Here is a 24,243-nt window from a genome sequence, read left to right on the forward strand (position 1 = left end):
CAAACAATTGCATAGACATGATCGCACAATTGTACAAACTAAGAGTTGAAAATCTTGATTTACACAGACCTAAAAGTCGCATTTGTGCAAACCGATAAAAATAATATGCAATAAACAACGTCACATGCAGGATCATAAATACCAAGGCATGCAAACATTCGAATTTATTGTACTTACTTAAAAAAAAAAACGATATAGAACCTGTCCCTAGCGCGGTTCTAACACGCGATTCCAGACTTGCTTTGTCAAAGCACTCGGTACCTATACATGTGCTTGTGCAACCCCTGGGTCGTTACCTTCCCTCTATTGCTTAATGCTTATGGATGAATAGTTATCGTGCAAACAAGCGTTAGCTGTCAGCATGGTCGTCTAACTCCAATAAGACAGCTTAATGAGCGTAAAAAGACGTAAGCTTAAAAAATATACGAAAACTATTCGCGCGGTTTAGATATATTATGCAGCAATAATTACCTGATGAGGCGCAATGTCGCTAGTAGTAACAAAGCGTTAATGTTTTAGGGGAAATGGTATTCGCGCCGCTGGACGTCATCCAGGATGTGTACTTTAGCGTGCTTGGGATGGCCATGTTCGCCACGTGCGGCTGGGTCCTGTACACGGCGCGGACGGACCCCGAGCGCAACCCGCGAGCGGACGACACGTTCGTGTCGTACGCGATAGCCCTCAACGCCGTCAATGTCGTCATCATGTTCTGCGACACGAGGGTGTCCACCGTGTCGGCGGAAGCGAATTGCCAAGGGTGCCAGTAAGCAGATGATTCTGATCAAAATTGAATGCTTCATAAATGCGCCTAGCGGTAAAGACGGGCAACAAAAAAAGCGCCTCGCTCCAATAGAGACATACAGTGAATTCAGATTATACCAGAGCTTGACAAAGTACCTATTTAGAAGTTTAAAGCTGTCTCAACGTGAGCTATGATAAATTAAGAAGCTAGTATGTATGAGGAAAATGCATAGTTATCGCTTCAGATACGTACTGTGTTCTGTGTTAACTTATTGATGTGAAAATACATTCTAGTCGTGACTAAGTAACCTACACTCAAACACTGATACTGTTTGTATAAATGCGACTTTGTAGATTTTCAATATACATATGATTTTATGAGCAATAGGCGGTGTAATGTGATATTTATTTTTGAATTTGAAGCGTACTAGAAATTTATCTGAAGACAGTATTTCCTACACTCGCACTTCTGTTAAACCCTGATTAAACAATTTTATTTATTGAGGCTGTGTTGTGTTATTTATCGTTTCACCTAATTAGTTAGTTCGAAAAAATATAATAAATTATTAAATATTATAATATATTATACAATGCAATAGTGGCACTAAATAGATCCTTACCAACAGGCTATCATTGCATGAAATCTTTTGAAACATTAAATATTTGTAACCCATAAATGCCAATTTAATATGTATTGTCCGCCGTATCACAAGTAAAATTTAATGGTTGCACAGGTGAGATGGTCTCAAGCAAGCAAGACCCGTTCATCGAGGCATGGTGGTCGGGCGCCGGCGCTGCGCTGTACGGCGCGTGCGGCGCCCGCACGCTGCAAGGCTGGCGCCACGTGCCAGACTCCCCGCGCCGCGACTGCGCGCGCGCCGCCGCCATATGCGCGCTCGCCGCCACCTCCGTGCTCATCGTTGACGCCATCCGCGTGCTCTGCGCGGAAGACACCGCCTCTGTCGCCAGCTCGCACAAAAAACCAACCAAATCCAGAGCTCCTGAACTAGGGCTAAACCTAACAACTTACAACAAATTACCTGTGTGCATGACTAACTGGACTTCTCCTAGACTCGTTCCCGCCAGATTACCCATGAATGAAATTAATGCGGGTCCTAATACCAGACTAGATGTTGGTACACTTGGTACTCCCAAATTATCCCCTCAGAAATTAACCCTTAAAGAGTTCCCTGAAATTTGTCGTCCTCTAAAGATGGGACCAAAAATGACCAGATCATTCTGGTAATTTACCATGAAAAGATTGAACTTAAACTATACCTAATTGACTCATTATGCGAAAGTGACGTTAGTGCGTTTATCAAATATCGTAATAAGGTTTATTTCTTAGTAGTCTGCTAGATAAATGTCCTAGCAAGTATAAGATTGAATTTGAATTTGTATTTTTGTATTACTTTTGTATTTTATTCAAATGAAGTTATACATTTTACTAGAAATTAACTTAATATTAACTATTAGCAACTATAAGTTATTTTTTTTTTAAATATGATCTGTTTTAGAAAATTGTTAAACGGCAGAAAAAAAAGTCGTAATAAGATTTTATCAACCGACGAGCGTCTAAAATGATTAGGAGAAAGAAACATATACTCATAGCATGAATAATTCTGACTTGCAGTCTCATGACTGCAGTATTTGCAAGCTGCGGAGCCCGGATTTACGTTTGGTCTTGTTTACTGAATAAATATACGCCTGTGACTGGTGTTATTTTCAGTTAGTTAACCTGGCGTTTTATCTTTACACTACGATAGTCAGCTGGGTCTGTGTATGATGTTTACTCCGTCTACGTATCCTAAATTGAAAAATAAGAAACTGGAGTATGTCAAAAATGTTTAATTAAGTATAGACTTTTATCATATAAAAACAGAACTCTTCAAACAAATACAAGCCGAACTAGGTCACACGTACGCGCACACATTGGGTAGGGGTAGTAATAAACTACAATATAAAGGCTATGGCCGCGAAAATGTATAACGAAAAGGACCAGGAAAAATAATAGCAAAAATGCCTTCAAGTTACTTTTTTATGCAATTTCCATACGGCACCTAATATTTTCGCGGCGGGATTGTATAAATTACATTATATTTTTACGTTTTTATTTGGCCCTGGTCTTAGAACTGAGATCATCCTTGTCGACGGCACAGAGTGCCAGTAGCGCGTCAACGATGAGCAGCACGGTGGCGGCAATGGCGCACATGGCGGCCGCGCGCGCTTGCGTCCGGCGCGGGCAGTCGGGCACGTCGCGCCACCCGAGCAGCGTGAGCGCGCCGCACGCGCCGAACAGTACGGCGCCGGCGCACGACCACCACGCGTCCACGAACGCGTCTGATGTCGCCGACACCGCCTCCCCTGGTAAAGTCACCCGAAATGACAGTCGTAATCAAGCTGTCCAAGATGCAGGCGTCATACTAAAACCTGTACCTTTTTCTCATCTCTCCTATTAATAGGTAGGAGAGCGGTGGTGGCCGAGTGGATATGACGCCCGGCTTTTAATCCGGAGGTCGCGGGTTCAAATCCTGGCTCGTACCAATGAGTTTTTCGGAACTTATGTACGAAATATCATTTGATATTTACCACTAGCTTTTCGGTGACGGAAAACATCGTGAGGAAACCTGCATACATCTGCGAAGAAATTCAAAGGTGTATGTGAAGTCCCCAATCCGCATTGGGCTAGAGTGGGGACTATAGCCCAAACCCTCTCGTGCTTGAGAGGAGGCCTGTGCCCAGCAGTGGGACGCATATAGGCTAAATTATTATTATTTTAATAGGTAACTATCGGGAATGATTACGTTTCTGAGAAGAATGATACGAGTAATACCTATACAACTTAAATTTAAAAATGAACAGGCGCAAGCTGAAATAAAAACCTGCTTTTAGTCTAGAATTAATCCCGCTTGATGGTTCCCTAAACGCCTCTTCTGTTGAAAAAGTCTCTACGATTTAGATTAACCTAAGAGAGTACCTACACGTTCTCCAAATTAAAATAACTGTTAATTGGATAAAGTAATAATAGGTCTTCCAGTTATCGCATCCTTTAAAATTATGCTTTATCGCCATAAATGCATGGGCTTAAAATAATAAGGAATCAAATATTTCATTTGGAGGTTTTAATTACCATAAAAGTCGCATTTATACAAACAATTGAGTTTATCATAAAAGTTCATAAAACACTGCAATGATAATATATATGACATGGAAAACGAGCTACAAGCCGAGAAGTGCACTTTTGTTGTGAATAATCTAGGACAGGAAAAGCTGCCGGATATCGATTGTCAGTCCCGTAATCCTGAGCATATCGGGTCGTTCGAACGGATTTAAATATTTATTCGTTTTGCATTTGCATTTTTGAGCGGCACGGACTTACTAAAAAGTTCACTTCTCAACGTTAAAGCTTACTATCACACGCTGGTTTCCTCGTTAAATTCCTCAGAGTCCAAATATCCCATGCTCAGATCCAGAAACATGAGTAAAGCGTTGAGAAGGGCCAAGCTTGCTGCTACAGTGCCGGCTGTAGGGTCTCCGGTGCGAGGGACGATCGAGGGCTTCATCCGCGCGGTGAGGACCAACCCGCCACACACGGAGAACATGACCATGCCCACAATGCCAAAATACATGTCTTGGAGAAGATCCAGCGGCGCAAATATCATCTCCCCTAGAACGTTCAGCTTTGTTACTTACCTAGGTATTGGACAGCAGTGGCGTGGCGTCCGGCTGTTGTCCTAGATTTTTGGGTTTAGAGGCAGCAAATAAGACAACAGAATGTCGAATTATAAAAGTGGGAGTATGGATATTTTGGACGCCCTGCCACTGAATTAGGTACAGGGTGCAAACCTCGATGGATTTGTTCCTGATCGTATTTCTCGCGAATAAAACTCTACTAGTCGTAAAGCGATCGAAAAATATTTAGGTAGGGTAATATATATTCTTGCAATAGAGGTATTAAGATGGATAAAATCACAATAAAATGGACGTGGTGTTGACGGTGTTTGTATAAATGCGACTTCTTTATTAAAACCTACTGACCCTAAATATAGTTTAGCACGTTATAACAACTGTAGAGGTCGACCATCAAAAACTTATACCTATCTGTAATGGAAAATATTAGTGTCTTACCAACAATTTCTCCCGAAAGTACCACTATGAAGCCTACATACGTCCCGGAGCATAGGATCAGAGTGGGCACGTCTGTGAGGTCGTAACTGTAGTGGTGAAGCACTAGGCAAGCTATTGTTAAAAGCTGTAACAATACGAGGAATTTATTTATTCAGAGTTTTGGTGGAATTAGAATGATGACGCATGTCTGCATTAAGAATGCCTTTTGATTCTAAAAACCTATGCTTGATTAAAATTTACTTTACCAAACATAATTCATCGTATATCTTAAGGTCTTCTTCCATCTTATGTTATAAAAATAAAGGATCAAAACTTGACGGAAATAGCTATGCATTTCGTTTATTCAATTAATAATTTGTTTAAAAAAAAGTCCGACACTATGTTATTGCATCTAAATAACAACATTTTAATGGTAACAATATCGTCACATTATAAGTAAACAACCCAGCCATTCAATTTGTGTCTTTTCTATCAGATATTTAATAGATCTCTAGAAATACTTACAAGTTCAGTGAGTTTGATTAGACAAGTAGGTATTAACATTGTTTGAATTTATATTAAAACTAATTTATAAATATGAATTGCAAGTAAATTTAATAAATGTCGTTTATTAATTTAAGTACATGACAACCAAATTTGACACATGTCTGTTATGATATAGACACGTTTTTTATCACAGACATTTAAACGACATAAATCATTTGAAAAATAGGTAGGTACAATATGACGAATTCGTATCTATTCTATACCTGAAATAAATTAAACCTGAAAATAAGGTTTCTTAGCGCCACTTGCACCATCCCACCAAATCCCACTAATCCGGGGTTAACCGTCAGTGTCAAATTATACTGGTTACCATGGTAACTCCAGGTTTAACCGGTTAACCCCGGGTTAGTGGGATGGTGCTTGCATGGCATGGTTAGTATGGCCCTCAGTAAGTTAAACCTAAGGTTTGTAAGATTAAACTATGGAGTTTCTTGTTAACTACGGAACCCTAAGTATCTTAGCAGAAAAGCAAATGTTTCTCTGCTAGATGCAGACTCCAAAGTTACACTGCCATCTACTGAGGTTAGCTCAAAGTGTAACAAGTGTGAGTGTACAAAAGCAAAACCAACTAAATACCTGGACTTGTTGTTCAAAAGTTCTAAAGACTATTCATAGATGGCGTGAATGTTAAAAATACTGTAAAGTACATGGCGCGCATGTAGTACCGTAAATTCGGGTTACATTAACCCAGCATTAGTCTTAGAGGGTAACTATACCCACTAATAAAAACCAATTTTATTCAATTAAATAAGTACTAAATTAATTAGATCGATACTCAAAGATTACCCTAAACGAATTACACTTGATGTCGTTTTTAATCAATTATTTAGCCAATAATATAAGTTTGTATGGGTGGGTAATGTTACCCCTTAAGGTTAATGTAACCCGAGTTTGCGGTACATACATTTTATATCCATTCAATTCATTTATTTAATTCAAGTAACATTATGACTCATATAGTAATGTATGGTTACCTATACAATATTAATTCTTATCTCTAATGTTATATCGAATAACAGCGAAAAATTGAGATTTATTTTGTACGATTGCCTAGCTACATTAGGTACTAAACATTTTTTTAAATAAATAAAATAAATGGTTACCTTAGGTTGTCTCGGGTGGGGTAGAATCTGTGCGGAAAGAGAAGAGTCGTGGAATGTATGGGGCCCAATACATTCCACGACTCTCCTCTTTCCGAACAGACTACGGTTCAATCACAGGAGTGTTGGATGGACCAAAGTTGTTTAAGTAGGTAGGTAGGTACTTGTAATATGAGGTGTAGGTATGTAGTTTAAGAAGAAAAAACGGTTTCTTTTAAGTATGAATGAAGTTGTATATTATCTATCTATTTTTATCAATAGTTAAAGCCTGCCTGCCTGCCTGGATACCTACATAAGATAGAAAAATTCTATTTTAGTGCGTACTATTGTTTAACTGAGACGCTTTAATTAGACAACTAACATCATAAGCTAGCTTCGAAGGTCGAATTGTTTAGATATGGTGTAAACATTGAGGCAATTTATTGTGATTGAATCACAGTCAAGGATCATGGGCCCGATTCGGATTTTGTAATAGACATCTATTAGATATCTTTTAGACATCGCCAAAATACGATAACGATATGTTTAAGATCTAACCTGTCAAATTTGACATTTCCGCGATTCTGGAGATACTCTTGAACGATTTCCACAAGATATTACTTAGAGATCTAATTCACATCTAATAGATATCTAACACGATCTATAGTAAAAGTGACATTGGTTGCCCGAATTGCGCTGCAAAAGAGAACTAGTTGAAATCTAAACTATAACGTATCTAGAATGGATCTAGTACCTACGTGTCGTCTCTTGTGAATATCTTGAAGTTCGAATACGGCAGCATGCGTGGGAATATGATAAGGTGATAATGTCTCCATAGTAGAGGAACACTACATTTTTGTGTACAAACAAAATAAGAAAAAAAAACCGGCCAAGTGCGAGTCGGACTCGCGTTCCAAGGGTTCCGTACATTAAGTCCGACTCACGCTTCCACATAGCACACTGCACTGCACTGCACATTTCCAATAGGTTTTCCTGTCATCTATTAGGTAAAGAACTATTTTGTGTATTTTTTTCAAAATTTTAGACCCAGTAGTTTCAGTAATGGTCATTTTTTGCCTATTTTCTGGAATAACTGCTTTTCCTAAAATTATTAAAAAAAATATATTTGAGATTTTTACAATGAGCTCTTTCATTTGATATGTAACACGATATAGTTTGAAAAATTCATTTATTTACGTTACACGTTCATCTTCGGGTCACAAACTTACAAATGTGTGCCAAATTTCAACTTAATTGGTCTAGTAGTTTCGAAGAAAATAGGCTGTGACAGACGGACAGACAGAAACACGAGTGATCCTATAAGTGTTCCGTTTTTTCCTTTTGAGGTACGGAACCCTAGAAAAGAGAAATTTGTTGTGTAAAAAATAATTAATCGTCATACGAACGTACCTATTTAATGTAAGATAAATTGTCAGTGAAAAGTAATTTTAAGTATTTGTTATAAATGATCTTTGGCTTAAGTTAGCACTATGATGTCATATTTTGTACATAATTGTCATACATATTCTCGTATTGGTGATTATCTAATAAATACCAAAAACAAGCAAAGCAATGAGGTAAATATTGGACCCGATCATTATGTCGAGCTTGGGACTTCCTATTTAAAACAGGTTCTTAGTTTGTTAGTGGGAAATGTGCTTGCGTGAAACTGAAAATATTTAATTAATGAGTTACCTGGTTCAAGTGAGCATTGCAATCATATCAAAATTCAACTGTCTGTGTATAATGTATGAATGTATGACTCATCTTGAGTTTAATAAGTGGGCTATTTACAGTGCATGTCTGTTGTTTTAGTTGTTTATCACTTCAACTGAAACAGTTTCCTTACTTTAATATACCTACCTACTTACGCATCCATTTCAAATAACGCATACAAATTAATTTAATTGAATAATTTCAGAAGAATTGATTCAATCATCATCATCGAGCTTACATATTCAATGCTGGGCAAAACCCTCCTATTACAGTACCTATTTGTTTTTATCCCAAATTAAAAACTTATCAGAAATACTGTTCGATTGTAGAATTTTATTCAATTGTCTAGTTTTGTATTAAATTGAGTTGGGTTGGGCAGATTTGATAGTAAACTGTTCAGTCGAACTGCCATTTTACCTAGGATTTAAACACAAATCTTACCTACTCTAGGATCTCTAGGTATTAGCTGGGTTCCCGCGCCCAACTTAGTCGACATCTAATACATCTATATCAATAGGTTATACACTTACTCGGGCTCAATATCAATAGGTTATTATACCTACTGTTGGTAATCGAAGATTTCACCTACAAGTAGGGTTGCCAACTATTTTTTGGTGGAATATAGTATTTTCCAGAATAAGGCATCAAAAATATAGTAATTTCAAAAAAATATAGTACCTACTTTTAGATAAAATAGTGTAAAATACGTTTAATCGGAAATATAGTATTTTAGCGTACTATATATTTTTCCAAAATTATATAGTACAGATAGCCAAAATATAGTACAATACTATATAATATAGTACGGTTGGCAACCCTACCTACAAGTTATCTGACTTAAAGGTACGAGGGGTGTTCAAAATATTCTCGGTATGAGAATGAAAACAAACAAGTACGAAAAGTTTGATATTTTTATTTTTCAATATACTCCCCCCCTATGTTCATACACTTAAAAGATCGATCAATTATTTTTTTTAATCCCTCGTAAAAATATTTTTTATCTTTCGTGTAAAAATGCTCCTCCACTGCCGCCTTCAATGCTTCATCGTCAGAAAATTTATTTCCACGCAGATCCTTTTTAAGATTGGGGAGCAAAAAGAAGTCGCTGGGGGCTAAGTCCGGACTATACGGTGGGTGAGTAACAGTTTTAAACCCACATTCAACAATAGCTGCCTTGGCAATATGAGCAGTATGGACGGGGGCGTTGTCATGCAGAAGCAGAATACCTTTGGTTAACTTTCCTCGCCTCTTTTCTTTAATTACATCCTTTAATTGACGTAGAATGTTAGCGTAGTACTGTCCTGTGATATTTACACCTTTTTCTTTATAATCGATTAGTAATACTCCTTCACAATCCCAAAATATCGTGGCCATGACCTTGCCAGCTGAAGGGATGACCTTGAACTTCTTGGGATGAGCTGAACCCTTAATGTGCCACTGCATGGACTCTTGTTTACTCTCTGGGTCATAATGATGAACCCAGGTTTCATCTCCAGTAACTATTTTTTGCAGCACCTCATCAGGATTTTCACCGCACAGGTCAATAAAATCCTCGGAATAATAAACCAATAGGAACCGCCATTAACAGGCGTTCCCCTCTGCCAATAGTCGGCGGCCGCCGGTCAAGGAGGTTATATAAAACTAGTTGCCATACGTCATACGCCATTCAGTAAACGTCAGTCTAAGTGGAATGTTAGGAGCAGAAAATGCCGAATTGTAGCGTTTTCTCCTGTAAAAACCGGTCGGACACATCTAGCGTACTTAAAGAACACGTTTCTTTTCATATGTAAATACTATTACATGTAAATATTATCAAATAGTGCACTAATTTAGGAAAAAACTAAAAAACATTGTCAATCTGAAAGTGATACCACTTTATGGTACTAGATCTAATTTAGGGTAATATTTAAAGAAGACTTTCTAAATATTCATTAGGTATACTTAACTTCTAATTTGCGTTGCTTATTATTATATAATTTATATAACACATTATTTTTATATAACACCTCATATTTATATCAACATAATCCATTCAATGAAATAAATAGTATAAATCATAAATAACGTGATATTACCGATATAGGGTCATTGTGCTAGTTTCTGTCCATGCTATAGTCTCTAGTTTTCGTCCACATGACAGATTAGCAAATAACATATTTGATATTTAATTTGCTACTTGCCAAATACATTTTTTATGTAGATAGATATAGTGTCTCGACATTAAGGATTGCATTAAGTCCAAATTTGTGCAGCAATGTACATTTATATTCAATTTCGTCAAGCGGACGAAAACTAGAGCTGGGCGAAAACTAACGCACCTACCCTACTACTGTTTGAAAATTCATTTTTCTCTTAGTTTCTATCGTATATTTTTTATTTGACATGTCCAATATTTGTATTGTATTTTATTTATTTTAAGGTTTTTACTGCCGTAATTTTCCATAAATAGGCACTTTTAATTTATTACTCTGGTATCACTCTACCATAGTTAGCGATGGGACACCATAAAAACCAATATCGATAAAATCTATATGAACATTATAAATATATTGTTATTTTGATTTATTTTTTTAGATTTCCAAAAGATGCAATAAATTTTAAACATAAGTAGTTTTCAGCTTATCAAGCCATCGAAAACCTAAAAATATTGCAATATCAGTCACGTTTTAAAGATCTAAGAACTGCATAAGTAAGTTTGTAATTCCATATAAATATATGCTATTACAAAGTTACTGTTGCAGTTCCCACAAATAGTAGGTAAAGGTAAGTACACCACGATGTATGTACGATGTGAGTATGAATAAAGATGTGTTTAGTTATGATATGTGTATACATAGTATGGGTATGAGTACCCGAAAAGAAGGACTGTCTACAAAAAGAGATGAGATCCCATCAAAAACATTACATGTAAAAAGGTGCAAGTCTCGCAACGCTTTTATTACAAAAAGTTCTGAGATGTAACGTGAAACCAAGTCGGTTATTTTAATCAGTGCCAGGGGGTGTTAAAACCGTATCAATAAGATATCTTTAATTTGTAATACATATAATGACTTGGCAATCGCACATAATGCTTTACTCGTACCGTACTCGTAAATATGTGTAATGCTCAAACTGCAATTAGTGCTAGCGTTATGTTCTATTAGAATTATTTTTAATAGGTGTCGATGATCCTTATGTCATTATGCGGCCGTGCGATGGCAAAGTCATTATACGTATTACAAATTAAAGATATCTTATTGATACGGTTTTAACACCCCCTGGCACTGATTAAAATAACCGACTTGTTTTCACATTAGCATTACATCTCAAAACTTTTTTGTAGTAGAAGCGTTGCGAGACTTGCACCTTTTTATTATTACATGTAATGTTTTTGATAGTTATAATTGACTAAAACAGACAGTTAAAATTCAGTCAATAAAATATCGACAATATTATCGACAGGGTCCTCGCACTTCTACGTTTACTTAGAACTGACATCATGTCGTTCACGGACAGTGTTGTCTGTGTTTGTTCTTGTATTTGTGTGAATATAGTTTATGCTAGTGTTTGATAATTTTGTTGTGTGCGTGTGTAGCGACGCATGCAAAAAATGCATTAGTGTTTACATTATTTGTGTGCGTTCCTCGCCCCCCGCGCCGAAAACGGCAGAATTTTTCACATAGAAATTAGTGCGTGTCACCACTCCATATGATTATTCCTCCGAGATAAAATCGGAACAACAAGCTACACGCATGTCTTTTTGAAGCCGAGTCAGCATTCGCGGAACCCATCTTGCACTTACTTTTGACATATTAAGATGGTCATGTATAATATCATGTACGGTACCAATAGAGAGATTGGTTACTTGTGCTATAAATTTTACCTTCACTCGACCATCTTCCAATATAAGTTTTTCCACTTTATCAATATTTTCTTGTGAAGTAGCTACTACAGGCCGGCCAGGTCTAGGGTCATCTTCAATACTCTCCCTTCCGCGTTTAAACTCGCTTGACCACTTTTGAATGGTAGATAAAGAAGGAGCAGACTCACGGTAAACACAATCCATTTCCTCTTTTATGGTTTTTTGATTTTTACCCTGTTTTGTCAAGAATTTTATCACGCATCGATGTTCTAATTTAGTTAACATTGTCAATTCGCACATGATGTTCATGTTTGTTCAGCAATTGCAGAAAAACAAAAGACTATCTCGGTTCGAATTATACTTTTTTTTAATGTCAATGAATAAACCTTAGCGGCCAGTAACGAAAGAAATTTTAGAACAGGTCGTAAGATATCAATACCGAGAATATTTTGAACGCCCCTCGTAAGCTTTGAAAATAACAGCCCTGCCCATCTGTAGCCTTCATCGGACAAAAATGGTCAAACTACCTCATCGATTGAGTCGCTCATGACGTCACCATACTGCAAGAAAGACAGTCTATGTAGAGTCACCACAATATCCTGGGTTTTACGGATATTCCCGTAACTAAAGCCAACGCCCACATTTTACGAGACGGTACGGTAGCTAAGCCACGAAGATATTCCCAACACCAATATAAACAAAAAGAAAGTTAATTATAGAAGCAAGCTGCATATAAAAATATTAGGCCGGCGTCGAATGCTTTGATGCTAACGCCTGACTCCGAGCAACTATTATAGGATAGGGACGTGTTTTTATGAGTTCCGGAATAGTAAAGCCATGGGCACACGAATGATGATCTCATCCCCTCGAAGGCGTCACGCCACGCCGCGCGCCGTAGTAGAAACTCGCGCCACGCCAGTTCACCCAGAGACCTCACAACAAGTACCCGCGCCGAGCGCTCGCCGAGTGTAAACAAACAGTGTTGTCAGACTTTAAATTTTCAAAATGGCCATCAGCAGACTGTCCATCCTTAAGTTCTTGGAGCTGGTGAGTCTATTTTTAATTTAATGTTACATTAGTAACATTGCCATTGGCTTTTGCGGGTTCCGGATGTTATTCACCCATTCCAAATTTGAAGTCATAATAATTTCGTTAATGCATTGTACATGGACTATAAATGTTTATATTAATTACTGCTGCAAGTGCTGCGTATTAACGTCTTGAGGTAAATAGACAGTGGTTTTAGATTAAATAGCAGGTATAGTCTAAACACAACTCTATTATTAGACAATCAAGATTGAATTTTCCACTTTCGTTTTCAGTGAGCAATGACCCGTCTGTTGTTGTTGTGCCCTTGGTGCGTCAATGACTTCTATATTAAATATATTATACCACAGTGTTATAGTGTGTAGTGTGCAGCCTGCATTCACTCTCTATTCGAGATTGGTGCCGCGACTGTACGTTGGACTTTGTTTGTAGAGATTAGTGCATTATCTACGCATGGGCAGTTTGTAATATTGTCTTGTTTGTCTTTTTTTACAATTTTTACCTCGCATGGATTAGTTAATTCGATAACAGGAACCTTGATAACAGGAAATTAAGGATGGTCTTATCAATCCTTATTGATAGATATTTGTTGAGAAATACAAAATAGGTCCAAGATAACCGACATGTTAAGTATGTATGCGTCATACCTGATACTTAAGTATATTTTATGATTTACATGTTTTTCATATTTTATTGTTGCCTAGGTACCTACCTCAATACTTTTTCGCAAAGTAAAGTTTAATAAATGTATAATGTTAATGAGAGGAAGACGAATGAAGAAGTCCTGAGACTCCTGAGTATGATAGGATAAAAGCGATGCTTGATGCGAAGCGAGGCATGATAGTAGGACACCTGATACGGCATGACAAGTTTTTCCTGAACATCTTGGAAGGCAGGATTGAAAAGACAAGAGAAGAAGGGAAACCTAGAATAACTTATCTTAGCCAAATAAAAAATGATACATCGTATGAGGAAATTAAAAGACTGGCACAAGAAAGGAATGATTGGCGATTACTCCACCGACAAGAGCAAAGCTCTTAAGTTATGATGATGATGATGATAATGTTAATACTACGAGTAGCGCCGGTTACATACTTAACCGTAAGTTTCCTTAAGAAAAGAAGCTATTCCGTTTATTAATTTGATAGGTTAATTAGGTACATTGCTAATACCGATTTGATGCATTTTGTTAAACAGATTGGGACAATTTATTTAACCATGAAATTAAAGTTCGAGTAGGTCGCCATGGGTGTGACCTGTAAGTCAGCTAAATTGCATTTGCCTACTATAAGTACCTACCTATATTATACCTATTATAGTTCTACAGTCGTAGTTTCATCCGGCTCGAAGGACCAAAATATGAATGATAGGCGCACTAGTTCAAGATAGGTAGTTTATTTTGTGAAACCTGAGAGAAGACTGAACAAAAATATCATATCAAAAGAACATAATTTATAAAAACAACAGAATTCAAAATTACAATAAAAGTATAAAAAGTAAACGTACAAAAAGGTGCGTCATCCACAGCCGTATCTTGACAATTAATAATCTAGGTCAAAGTTCAATGTACTGTTATAGGTAACTGAAAGAGTCCATCAAATCAAGTAAAATAACATGTAAACGTTACCATAATAAACTACCCGTCTCTTTCAAGCACAACTCCAGTAGGCCTCGAGCACATAATGCTGATAAGCCATTATGAATACGAATGAGTTTAACTTTCTCCATGACTGTATCCATAAAGGCACGTTCACTTTCCCTTGAACAGTGCCCATCATAAAGATTACCAACCACTGCGTCACAGCCGAACAGTGCGAGTATGACCTCCGATTACGTATGGCTATAACGTATTTCAGGGTCGTTTCATTGGACCTGAGTTGTTATATGAAATGAAGCCGCTTTATGAAGCGCTTAACAGGTTTTAGGGCCTTATTTGCCGTACATTTTTAATTTTGGTACAAGTTCTTATATTGTTCCGTATAGTAGCCCGCCCACAGTTGTTTACTTTGTGGAGATGGTGAAAGAGAAATGTTGTTGTTTGCTCAAACAACAACATTTACCGCCCAGTAGAGCCGAACAATCTTTACGGCACAGCTAACAATTTTATAGGTTTCCACAATCTATTCAGCTATTTTAGGCGATCGAGCATGGTAATTATCATGCGACATGATGGTGTTACACCAAATAAATATTTTCTATTTTTCTATAAATATCTGAGGAGGTCTTTAACAAAACAAATGTAGGTGCCTAAGATAGGATCTATAGGTATGTGATTATGAATGAAAACAAGCATGTGTCAACTTAAATGTACCTATTTCCTTTGAATGATAAAAATAGCAAAACTGTGAGTCATGCATCGGTTGCAAGTAACAGTATTTTAAATTCCATTTATCAATTATATATATGTCTAGATGTTAACCATACATTCAACTGATTCTACCTAACTATAAAAACTGTATGGTCACCCGAGGTCGCATAAAGCATGCTTGACCCTGACGACGCATCGCACGTCGTCCTTTTGAAGTTTGCTTGCTCCATAATCGAACAAGTTTATTGTGCAATGCCGTTCATCTCAATGATCTCAATCTTACATTGTAACAGCAGAATGCGAAAAAATAGGGTCGAAGTTGCCATACGGCTACGAAATGGAGTAAATAACTGTTTTATTGGGACTTTAATACTTAGAGTTAGACCAAGATAAGTCTGTAACGATTTTGATAGCACACGCAGTACAAGTGTTATTTTATTTACCTGTACGTCGTAATTTCATAGAAGTTTGACGTTTACAATAACACTCGCACTGGCGTTTGCTATCAAAATGGTTGCAGACTTATCTTGGTCTAACTCTAGTCAGCAGCTTTTGACAGCTCATTGTTATCGAAAAAAATTAACAACAGTCTTTTGCATCACGCACTTCGATTATCTTCTAAATTCGTCGAAGTAAAATAACATCATCATTGTCTCACGATTAGCACGTTAGTGATAAAGAAATTAATTGATTGTACCAATATAGCACTAGTACTAAACCATGACCGCACTTATCTAATCCTGTCTGATGCGAAAATATCGTAACTTGGTATAAAATGTGGATACAGATACGACCTTCTAGTTATAATTCGTAATTCTTGTAAATGCCGTCGATTGTTTCTCTGACGTTGCCCGTATTCTTGGTTATGATGACACGCAGCGAGTCACGTCTAGAAATATGTACACTGTACACGCTTTCGAACGTAAGTCTGGGGAATACGGTTCATAATGTGTACCTACTTACACATTGATTGTACAAAATAACCGGCGCCCACTCAAAAAGGTCACGGAAACTAGATCCTTTCAGTACCTAACTGAGTTAACAACTGATACATTGATGGATCTGTCTCGACAATTTGCAAGTAAGGTACCTGCAAATTGTCAAGGCCAAGTTAGAGTCAGTTTTACAATATATTGCGCTTAAAATCTTTTGCATAACAAAAAAGCATTCAAAGTTCCACAGAAGACTAGTCTCCAACAAGATCGAACTCAAGTTTCGACATCATGACTTTGTCTGCGGAATTAGGTATTTTGACTAAAATTAAAGTTTACTGTTGACTGTACTTTCATTTAAACGGTCATCCACTAAGTATCGAGGAGATTCCAATGAGCTCAAAGTCAATCCGTTTACGTTGCATTATCATAGAGTTCCTGGATCACCTTCGTCGGTCTCCATCATCAGATCTGCTCTATGGCATCATAATATGTATATAGGTATTGCAGTTTCACCGGATTCACATAGATAATATGTAATACAAATTTTGGCTCAATCGAATCCTCAAAGTCAGGACTCTAGACTCGAGTCTTAACTAACACGTGTGTGTTGGCGCCCTCACACCTCAGTTCTCACGATTACCTTAATACCTATGTACCTTTATGAGGTCACGACTCGGAATAAATGGCACAAGCACCCATTAAATATCCTACGTTCATACAATTGATACCTACGCATTGGTAAACCGTCCGGTGAACCGTCTGTTGAATAGTACTTATTGAATAGTTTTTAGTTTGAATTAAATTTTCATAATCAACCACATTTATAATAATACTATCGTATTGGATTAATTAACATGACTGCCACGGAATCACGATATTAAGTAGGAACCGTGTGTTGTATTTGAATATGTTTTCGAATGCGGACTAAATTCAATAACCTGATAAAATAATGTTCAAGTTTTATCGGTGCTTCCTATTTATTTTTATAACACATACCCGTTCACAATTAATTACTAAGTACATCCTTGAATAATAATAAATTGGCCTAAAGAAGGGTTTTTCTGGTTTTTATAGGTACGAGTTTTATTAACCTTGATACTGGAGACATTTATTGCAGTAGTTACCTCGTACTGACCTTTAGATTCTTAGTCAAGATTGCACACTATCAGTAGGTAGCTACATATGGACAAAACTGTTCATTTTTAACTGATTTTACTTTTTTTAAATGGTCATCTTCAATATCGGTATTATTTCCAGAATTCGGGTACATATAGAGGGCTGGTATTGAATCGTCCGATATTGGACGCCTTAATCGAAGTTTAACTACCTACTTAAGAGTCTAAACAGTTTTGGAAATCAATTAATCCTCATCAGATAAGCTGTCCTCGCGAGGCCTGTTGATAGCCGACCTCGACACTTGACTTGAATGTATTATCGCGGCACAATTATGGCGCTAAATGACATCACTTGACTGTTTATTACACGTAATGTACTTAAGCAAATAAGTCGTTAATGAGGCATTTGTAATACACCTAAATAATTTTATAGGTATAGTATACTGAGCACCTAGCCTACTATGTAAATAGTGCCCTAGACTAATTAGAGAGTTATCCACATTTTAGGTGTATTCGTCATATTGAATTGATTGTAGTTAAATAATATGATAGGTACCTAAAGGCGACAATGAGTAACAATGTAAATGATCAAATAAGAAGTTGATAAAAAAGCAGCTTAAATGAGTATTTACAGTACGTTTTGCCAACATGTCTTTAACGTTTGCATACTTAAGTAAAATATAACACTTAGGTAATATATGTTTTTACAATACTCAGAATAAGCATGTGGTGATGGAACAAAAATTAACTTTATGGAGTTATAGTAAATTAATTAATTTATCTTAATTTGTAAGATAAATGCGTACATTCATCTTGAATTCTTGACCGCAATTTGTAACGTAGCATGTACACTATAATTCGTTTATAAATTAGTGCTAATTGTCTTACTACTGACTAGCTAATTGGAGCACTTAAAGTCAAAATTTCATTATTCTGGATGTAAGGTTATGATACGAGTAGAACATACGAGTATTTCGAAAATGTTTGACCTTAACTTAAAACATATTCTCCTTACGATATTATTTTTTTCAAAATAGGCATAATATCATAATTTATATCTACACGCAAAAGGCCGGTTGGTTATAAAAGGAATGACTTCACGAGTGTTTAATGAATTCATCATCCCTATAAACTATTTATTAAATTGTTTCGCATAATCACTGTGACTCACGCAAGTTGAGGTCTCTACTTCATTGTAAACAAGTCATCGTACGAGTAACCTATTTACTCACAACAGGAGGTTCGCGTGATACAAGCATGAGATCATTTACCATTTATTTTTGTGAATGACGCCTTACCGGAAAAGGAACTTCTGTCACCTACGACCTTCTTGTAGACCTAGGTACAAGCACGTCCTCTGCTATTGTTAAGTCTGACCCCATTTGTTATGCTATTGTCATTTTCCTTCCTCCTCTTAACATTTTGTGTGTCTCTACCTAATCCTTCGCCGCCACCGTGACTGGCAACGGTCAATACAATATTTCGCCGTAGATTGCTCGATTGACAAGCAAAAATAGAGTTCGTCTAAGGTAACTTTGCGCCGACTTAAATATAACCCAACGTCATATTCGTAGAAATCTGAAATTAATGATGACATTACCACTTGTTGTCATTGCAAATGCCATGTCGAGTTAGCTTGATCCAAATATAGTGAACAAGTGATACATAACTGTGCCTATTTATCCTTTGTCGCCCGTCACGTTCGCGATATTGAGGTCAGATTGAGTTTGGCCTTACGTAGTGACCATAATCTTGACATAAGGTCTACGAAAAAATGTAAATATCTAAATTGTAAATATGTAGCTATGCCGATATTGTTGACGCTGACGTCACAAATGCTTTTAACACAGGGCGTGTCAGGGTAGAGTTAATTAGCATGATGTTTACAAGGTGTGTAAGTAAGTAGGTAATATAATAGGTCGGCATTTCTCTTGACATCTTATATTACGTACGTACCTACATAATTATTACTTATTATGGTTGACCTGCATGATAATATTGAAACTTTCTATCTGAGCAATGGATTTTCTAAAGATATTAAGTTTTTATACACAATATCCAGGAGACCGAGCTTTGCTCGGAAAATATACCTACCTATAGAAACTCAATAATGCGCGTTTTCATCACAGAGATAAAACCTAGCTAGATCGATTTTTCGGCCCCAAAAACCCCCATATACCAAATTTCATCGAAATCGTTAGAGCCATTTCCGAGATGCCCGAAATATATAAATAAATAAATATACAAGAATTGCTCGTTTAAAGGTATTACATAGATAGATTAGATAGATAGATATAAGTAAGGTTAATATAATTTCATGGAAAAAAAACTGTACAACTACCTCATAGACAGAATAAAGAACAAGAATAAGGTAATTTATCTTATTATAAATATTTCTTGTATCTTAAATGTCTATTCATTGCTTCCAGGCGCTGACATGCTCCTGCGTGGGAATACACGCCGTGAGCTTTAACGGAGACGTGGAAACTGGCATGCTGGTGACCGGCACCTTCGTCGGGTACCTCATCGTCATCGCCGGCGCAGCCGCTGGTAAGCACTTACTTACTTACTTACTTACCCAGAGCCCGTACCATGAGTCACTGACAGTGTCAAAACTGACATTTACGCTATCGAGAACGTAATTTACTTTCTATACATCTCGTTTGCACTAATCTGCAAGTACGAGCGAAATGTATACAAAGTAAATTACGTTCTCGACGGCGTTTATGTCAGTGCCGAACCGATGGTAGCCGTACAGATCTACGACGATCGTTATCTGGTCGGCGTGACATTAAACGGCACTTAATAGTAAGAAAATTTAACCATCAGAAAGGCCAGAATTAGATACTTCTTGTCACGAGCAAAACGTTGAAAGTTTACTGAAGCTGTCTGGGGCCTACTACAGTACAGAGTATTAATTTAAAATTGGGGCCACATAAAAAATCGATGTTCTACCTAAAGCAAGTTGGCTTCTTTTCCTTCACAAGATAAGAATCATGAAATTTTAAAAACCTTGATTGCAGTTAGCCGATTTGCCGGGCTAGCTCTAATTTTACAACCATGATATACTAGTGGCTCTGTGAGCTGTAAACCTCGCGAGCATAGCTTATTGGGACCGTGCACGATGACAGCGCCACACAGCGGTTTGATCAATCAACAATACAAAGATTTTAATTTATTAAAAAAAAATACGAAGTTTAAGTGAAAAAAAAAATACAAAAAGTTATGTCTTAATACTGGGGATCGAACCCAGACTTTCTGTGTGCAAACAAAAAAAGTGATTGTTTGCAAAATGCACCATGATAGTTCTTAGCTAAGCTGACGAAATTCGGCTACTCATTCTCGAGTAGAAAATAAATATCTAAATACCGCCGAAACCAGCAATACAATTTTTCTTATGATATCGATACGACTATTTGTTTAAGCGCGATGTATCACAACTCCATTTTTGAAAATTTCCAAAAACGGGATCGACAAAAAAAATTATTTACTCATAGAATCTGGTCACAAAATTTCACAAGAATCGGTTGAGAATTGTGACCTGTAGAGGGGAACATCCGGACATACAAAAGCAAAATGCCCGAGTCAAAACGTAGACCTTCGCTACGCTTCGGTCAATAAAGTACTAAATCAGTTGCATGTTGGTTTCAGGTTACATCCTTCAGACCCCGTCCCACAAGCGCGTAGACGTCTTCTACACGCTGATTGGAGTAGGGCTCTTCATTGCCAGCGGCGCGATCCTGATTGACAGGTGAGTCCACTTCACTAATATACCTAATTGTAATTTTCGGATTAGCTATATTTGGTCTCAAAACTCAAGGTGCCACTACCTAACTACCTACAGTACCTATGAATTGGTCTTAAGTTTCTTGATGAACGTAAGTTTTTCATTTTTGTATGCAAATCTTTGTTATTTAATCGTAACTCTCGGAAGTTTACCTGAAGCACGTATTTTGCAATGAAGTTAGTCACGTAAGAGACTAAAAATTTCACGCCCCACAAAAGATTTCACGGTCATTGCTTTTTATAATACCTCTAGTTTATATTCGTAACTAGCTCGCTGTTTCATAATATTTTAACAAAACTCCAGTTTCTCAAAAATGCAATAGTAGTTTGTAAACCAACGGTAAGTACCCATTTCTGAGGAGATATTTTGGCACTCGTACGAAGTGAGGGCGCCATAAGGCCGAGTCAGAATACATTTCACACCAGTTAAACTCTCTAATCTTCATTCCAAATACGGGGAAAGTAGAATATAATTAAATAAGAGACTTGTATTTGTAGTAAACTAGAGTCTATAAATATAATAGTTATCAAAGAAATGGACGGGCATGACTTGATTGATTGACGGACGGACTGATCTTGACAAGATCATCCTTTCAAAAGTTTTTGAATAACGCAAGTTGAGTTTTAATTTTAAAATACAAAATAAAAACACAGCAAATTTGATTTTCAGGTTCCACAATGCCTCCAGGACTGAATTCGTTAACAAGAACCTGGCGAAGGCTTCTCTGTCCATCATCAACGGCGCTGTCCTGCTCTTGGACGCCGTCCTTACTCAACGAGGCGGTTAAGCTGACACTTCCCGCTCTAAGCCAGCAAGGACTACTTTAATACTTAACATTTTAACAATACTTCAAGACAAATACAATCCAAAGACTATAACGATCTAAAATTATCAGATCTTGAATTATATACAACAGCAAGCACAAATTGTACCTACAGTGAAAATGAGATTAGCTATCAATTGTCATAACTCATAATATGTATTAATTAATACACACTGTAGAATAAAACAACGAGGACTGTTAACACCAGTTAAGACAAAATATTAAAGATATCTAACTCACCTGCAAAGGTATTCATTTTATGGATAAATTATCTTTATATATATGCTTATTATATTTTAGGTATATAAGACATTTTAGGCAGGCACATACATAGAATCTATAATATTATTATTTCGTAAAAACGTAATAGGTGTATAATTTACTACTTTACACCAATAGGTAAAAAGAAAACAATTCGTACATGCCTAGATTGATGTAGGCGTTACAGCACAATAATTATCATGTAGGTAGTAGCACGGTCGCATTTTTATCATTTATCACCATGCCTGTCACGCTCTAACAAGTATGTAAGTGCGAAAGTGACGGGCTTAGTGATAGTCGATAAAAATGGAACCGGATACACAAACCATAGAGTGTTCTAATAATTATAATGCGTTCACAATACCTTGTTAGTCCGTCTCTTGCAAGGTTATAATTATAAGATAGACTATAATAACTTATTTTCGACAATTTTAATACTTCTAAGAGTTTTCACATCTTTGTCCATTTATGGTCACAACGGCATTTAAAGTTTTATGTTTATATCAATTTTACGTACCTATACAATTAGAGCTTATAAAATGCAACGTATTATTATACTCGTAACTGCAAATCTGTGTCTATGTTCGTAAAATGTTTAAACTTGAACTTATTTTATTAAATGCCTATTACCTTCTTGATTTTTTTTTTCTTTGTCATCACTACTACCAGTTTATCACGTGGCACTAGCTTCTATGTTAGTGACTGCCATATGCTTTTGCCATCCAGAGGAAAACCTTAAGTCCTGTTTCCTCAAGATGTTCTTCTTCACCGAAGAAGAAGAGCAGTCGGTAAATATCAAATGAATAATATTTCCAACAAAAATCCAAAAAACGTATCGAGATGAACACTAAAATATAGACATCCATTTAATAGTCACATGCCGTACTGCTTAGCCATCATATTTAAAAGTAGGTACCTACCACGATTTAAGTAGGTACCGTTATCTAAACTGAAAACTTGCAGATGGCTACTGTTTAATCTACACACATATTATATTATATAGCGAGATAGATTATAATGATTGTACATTTTTATACTAGACAAACTATAATTCTAAATGATATTGTCAATTTATGATTTTATTATTAATTGTAATTTATTATTTTTCAACGTGACATTTTAATGGAAGTTTAATATTAGATTGTAATTTAAGAATATTTGTACGCCGTGTATTATGGTAAATTAAGGACTGGAAACAATATTATGTAACATCAATTTATACCCTTTTTTACACAAATAAACTATTCTATTCTATTCTATTCTAGAGATATGATGACGTTGAGGAACCGAATGTTACGACCGGCATTGCTGCGTCGTTTCTCTGTCAACGGACTCGCAGTTATGAGGTCTCCGAAGTACCTTTTTTTTTCATTTATTTATTACTTAACAATAAATATTTATATACATTCAAAAAATTATGACAGCGAACAAAGCCCCCGCTCTTATTTACTCTTAATATTATATATAAACTATGCTTAAAAACTCATTCAATTGTTATTTATATTTAATTTCTCTAAAACAGATTTATAGGCTGAATTAGTCATTGCCGTTGGCTATGGCAGTTTTAGAACGAAAAAGTAAAAAATTTAAAAGTAAGAGGCAATCCCGATTTTTGAATACTTTAATAACAAATCATTTTAAAATTACTGTAGTCTCCTAAAATGTGTATTTTTTCATAAATATTGCAATTTAATGATTATTCGTTATCTGTTTGTCTCCGATTGAAAGTAAGTTCTAGGGAAAATAATATGGCCATACGTCTATTATTAAGCACCGGGGCCTACTCGTACTCATTATGCAAATTTGTCTTGTCTCTATGGTTGCCTCGTATTCGATATGAAAAGTAGCTTATTTAACTCGAGTGAAAGGCACCAAGCATCATTTCATCCCTTTGTTAACAACCTTCTATAAAATAC

At 36.5% G+C, this 24,243-nt stretch overlaps 2 protein-coding genes across 4 annotated transcripts; one reads left to right on the top strand and one right to left on the bottom strand.

The window, feature by feature from the left end:
- Positions 1-2,803: 2,803 nt before the first annotated feature.
- On the bottom strand, positions 2,804-5,511 carry LOC134651151 (uncharacterized). 3 transcript variants are annotated; one of them, XM_063506187.1, is made up of 4 exons: positions 5,374-5,511; positions 4,870-4,993; positions 4,153-4,408; positions 2,981-3,105 (listed from the first exon to the last, which is right to left on the bottom strand). In XM_063506187.1, the coding sequence occupies exons 1-3, from the start codon at positions 5,410-5,412 to the stop codon at positions 4,155-4,157; spliced, it is 417 nt and encodes a 138-aa protein (XP_063362257.1). In that variant the 5' UTR covers positions 5,413-5,511; the 3' UTR covers positions 2,981-3,105; positions 4,153-4,154. The 3 variants fall into 3 exon arrangements, with proteins under 3 accessions (XP_063362255.1, XP_063362257.1, XP_063362254.1); XM_063506185.1 differs by lacking the exon at positions 4,153-4,408 and having other exon boundaries at positions 2,804-3,105; XM_063506184.1 differs by lacking the exon at positions 2,981-3,105 and having other exon boundaries at positions 3,779-4,408.
- Positions 5,512-12,946: 7,435 nt separating this feature from the next.
- Positions 12,947-22,149, top strand: LOC134651152 (uncharacterized). The gene is made up of 4 exons (XM_063506188.1): positions 12,947-13,098; positions 19,886-20,006; positions 21,108-21,207; positions 21,913-22,149. The coding sequence occupies exons 1-4, from the start codon at positions 13,057-13,059 to the stop codon at positions 22,028-22,030; spliced, it is 381 nt and encodes a 126-aa protein (XP_063362258.1). The 5' UTR covers positions 12,947-13,056; the 3' UTR covers positions 22,031-22,149.
- The last annotated feature ends 2,094 nt before the right edge of the window (positions 22,150-24,243 follow it).

The sequence above is a fragment of the Cydia amplana genome, chromosome 9 (genome assembly GCF_948474715.1).
Source record: "Cydia amplana chromosome 9, ilCydAmpl1.1, whole genome shotgun sequence".
NCBI classification, from domain to species: Eukaryota; Metazoa; Arthropoda; class Insecta; order Lepidoptera; family Tortricidae; genus Cydia; species Cydia amplana.

What these genes read in the sequence shown, in the direction of transcription:
- LOC134651152 (XM_063506188.1), top strand. Translation starts at nt 13,057, where the DNA reads ATGGCCATCAGCAGACTGTCCATCCTTAAGTTCTTGGAGCTG. An exon ending in TCCTTAAGTTCTTGGAGCTG is followed by an intron (nt 13,099 to 19,885) that starts GTGAGTCTATTT and finishes CATTGCTTCCAG; the next exon opens with GCGCTGACATGCTCCTGCGT. An exon ending in CATCGCCGGCGCAGCCGCTG is followed by an intron (nt 20,007 to 21,107) that starts GTAAGCACTTAC and finishes TGTTGGTTTCAG; the next exon opens with GTTACATCCTTCAGACCCCG.
- LOC134651151 (XM_063506185.1), bottom strand. Translation starts at nt 5,412, where the DNA reads ATGTTAATACCTACTTGTCTAATCAAACTCACTGAACTT. An exon ending in TAATCAAACTCACTGAACTT is followed by an intron (nt 4,994 to 5,373) that starts GTAAGTATTTCT and finishes GTATTGTTACAG; the next exon opens with CTTTTAACAATAGCTTGCCT. An exon ending in ACTTTCGGGAGAAATTGTTG is followed by an intron (nt 3,106 to 4,869) that starts GTAAGACACTAA and finishes TGACTTTACCAG; the next exon opens with GGGAGGCGGTGTCGGCGACA.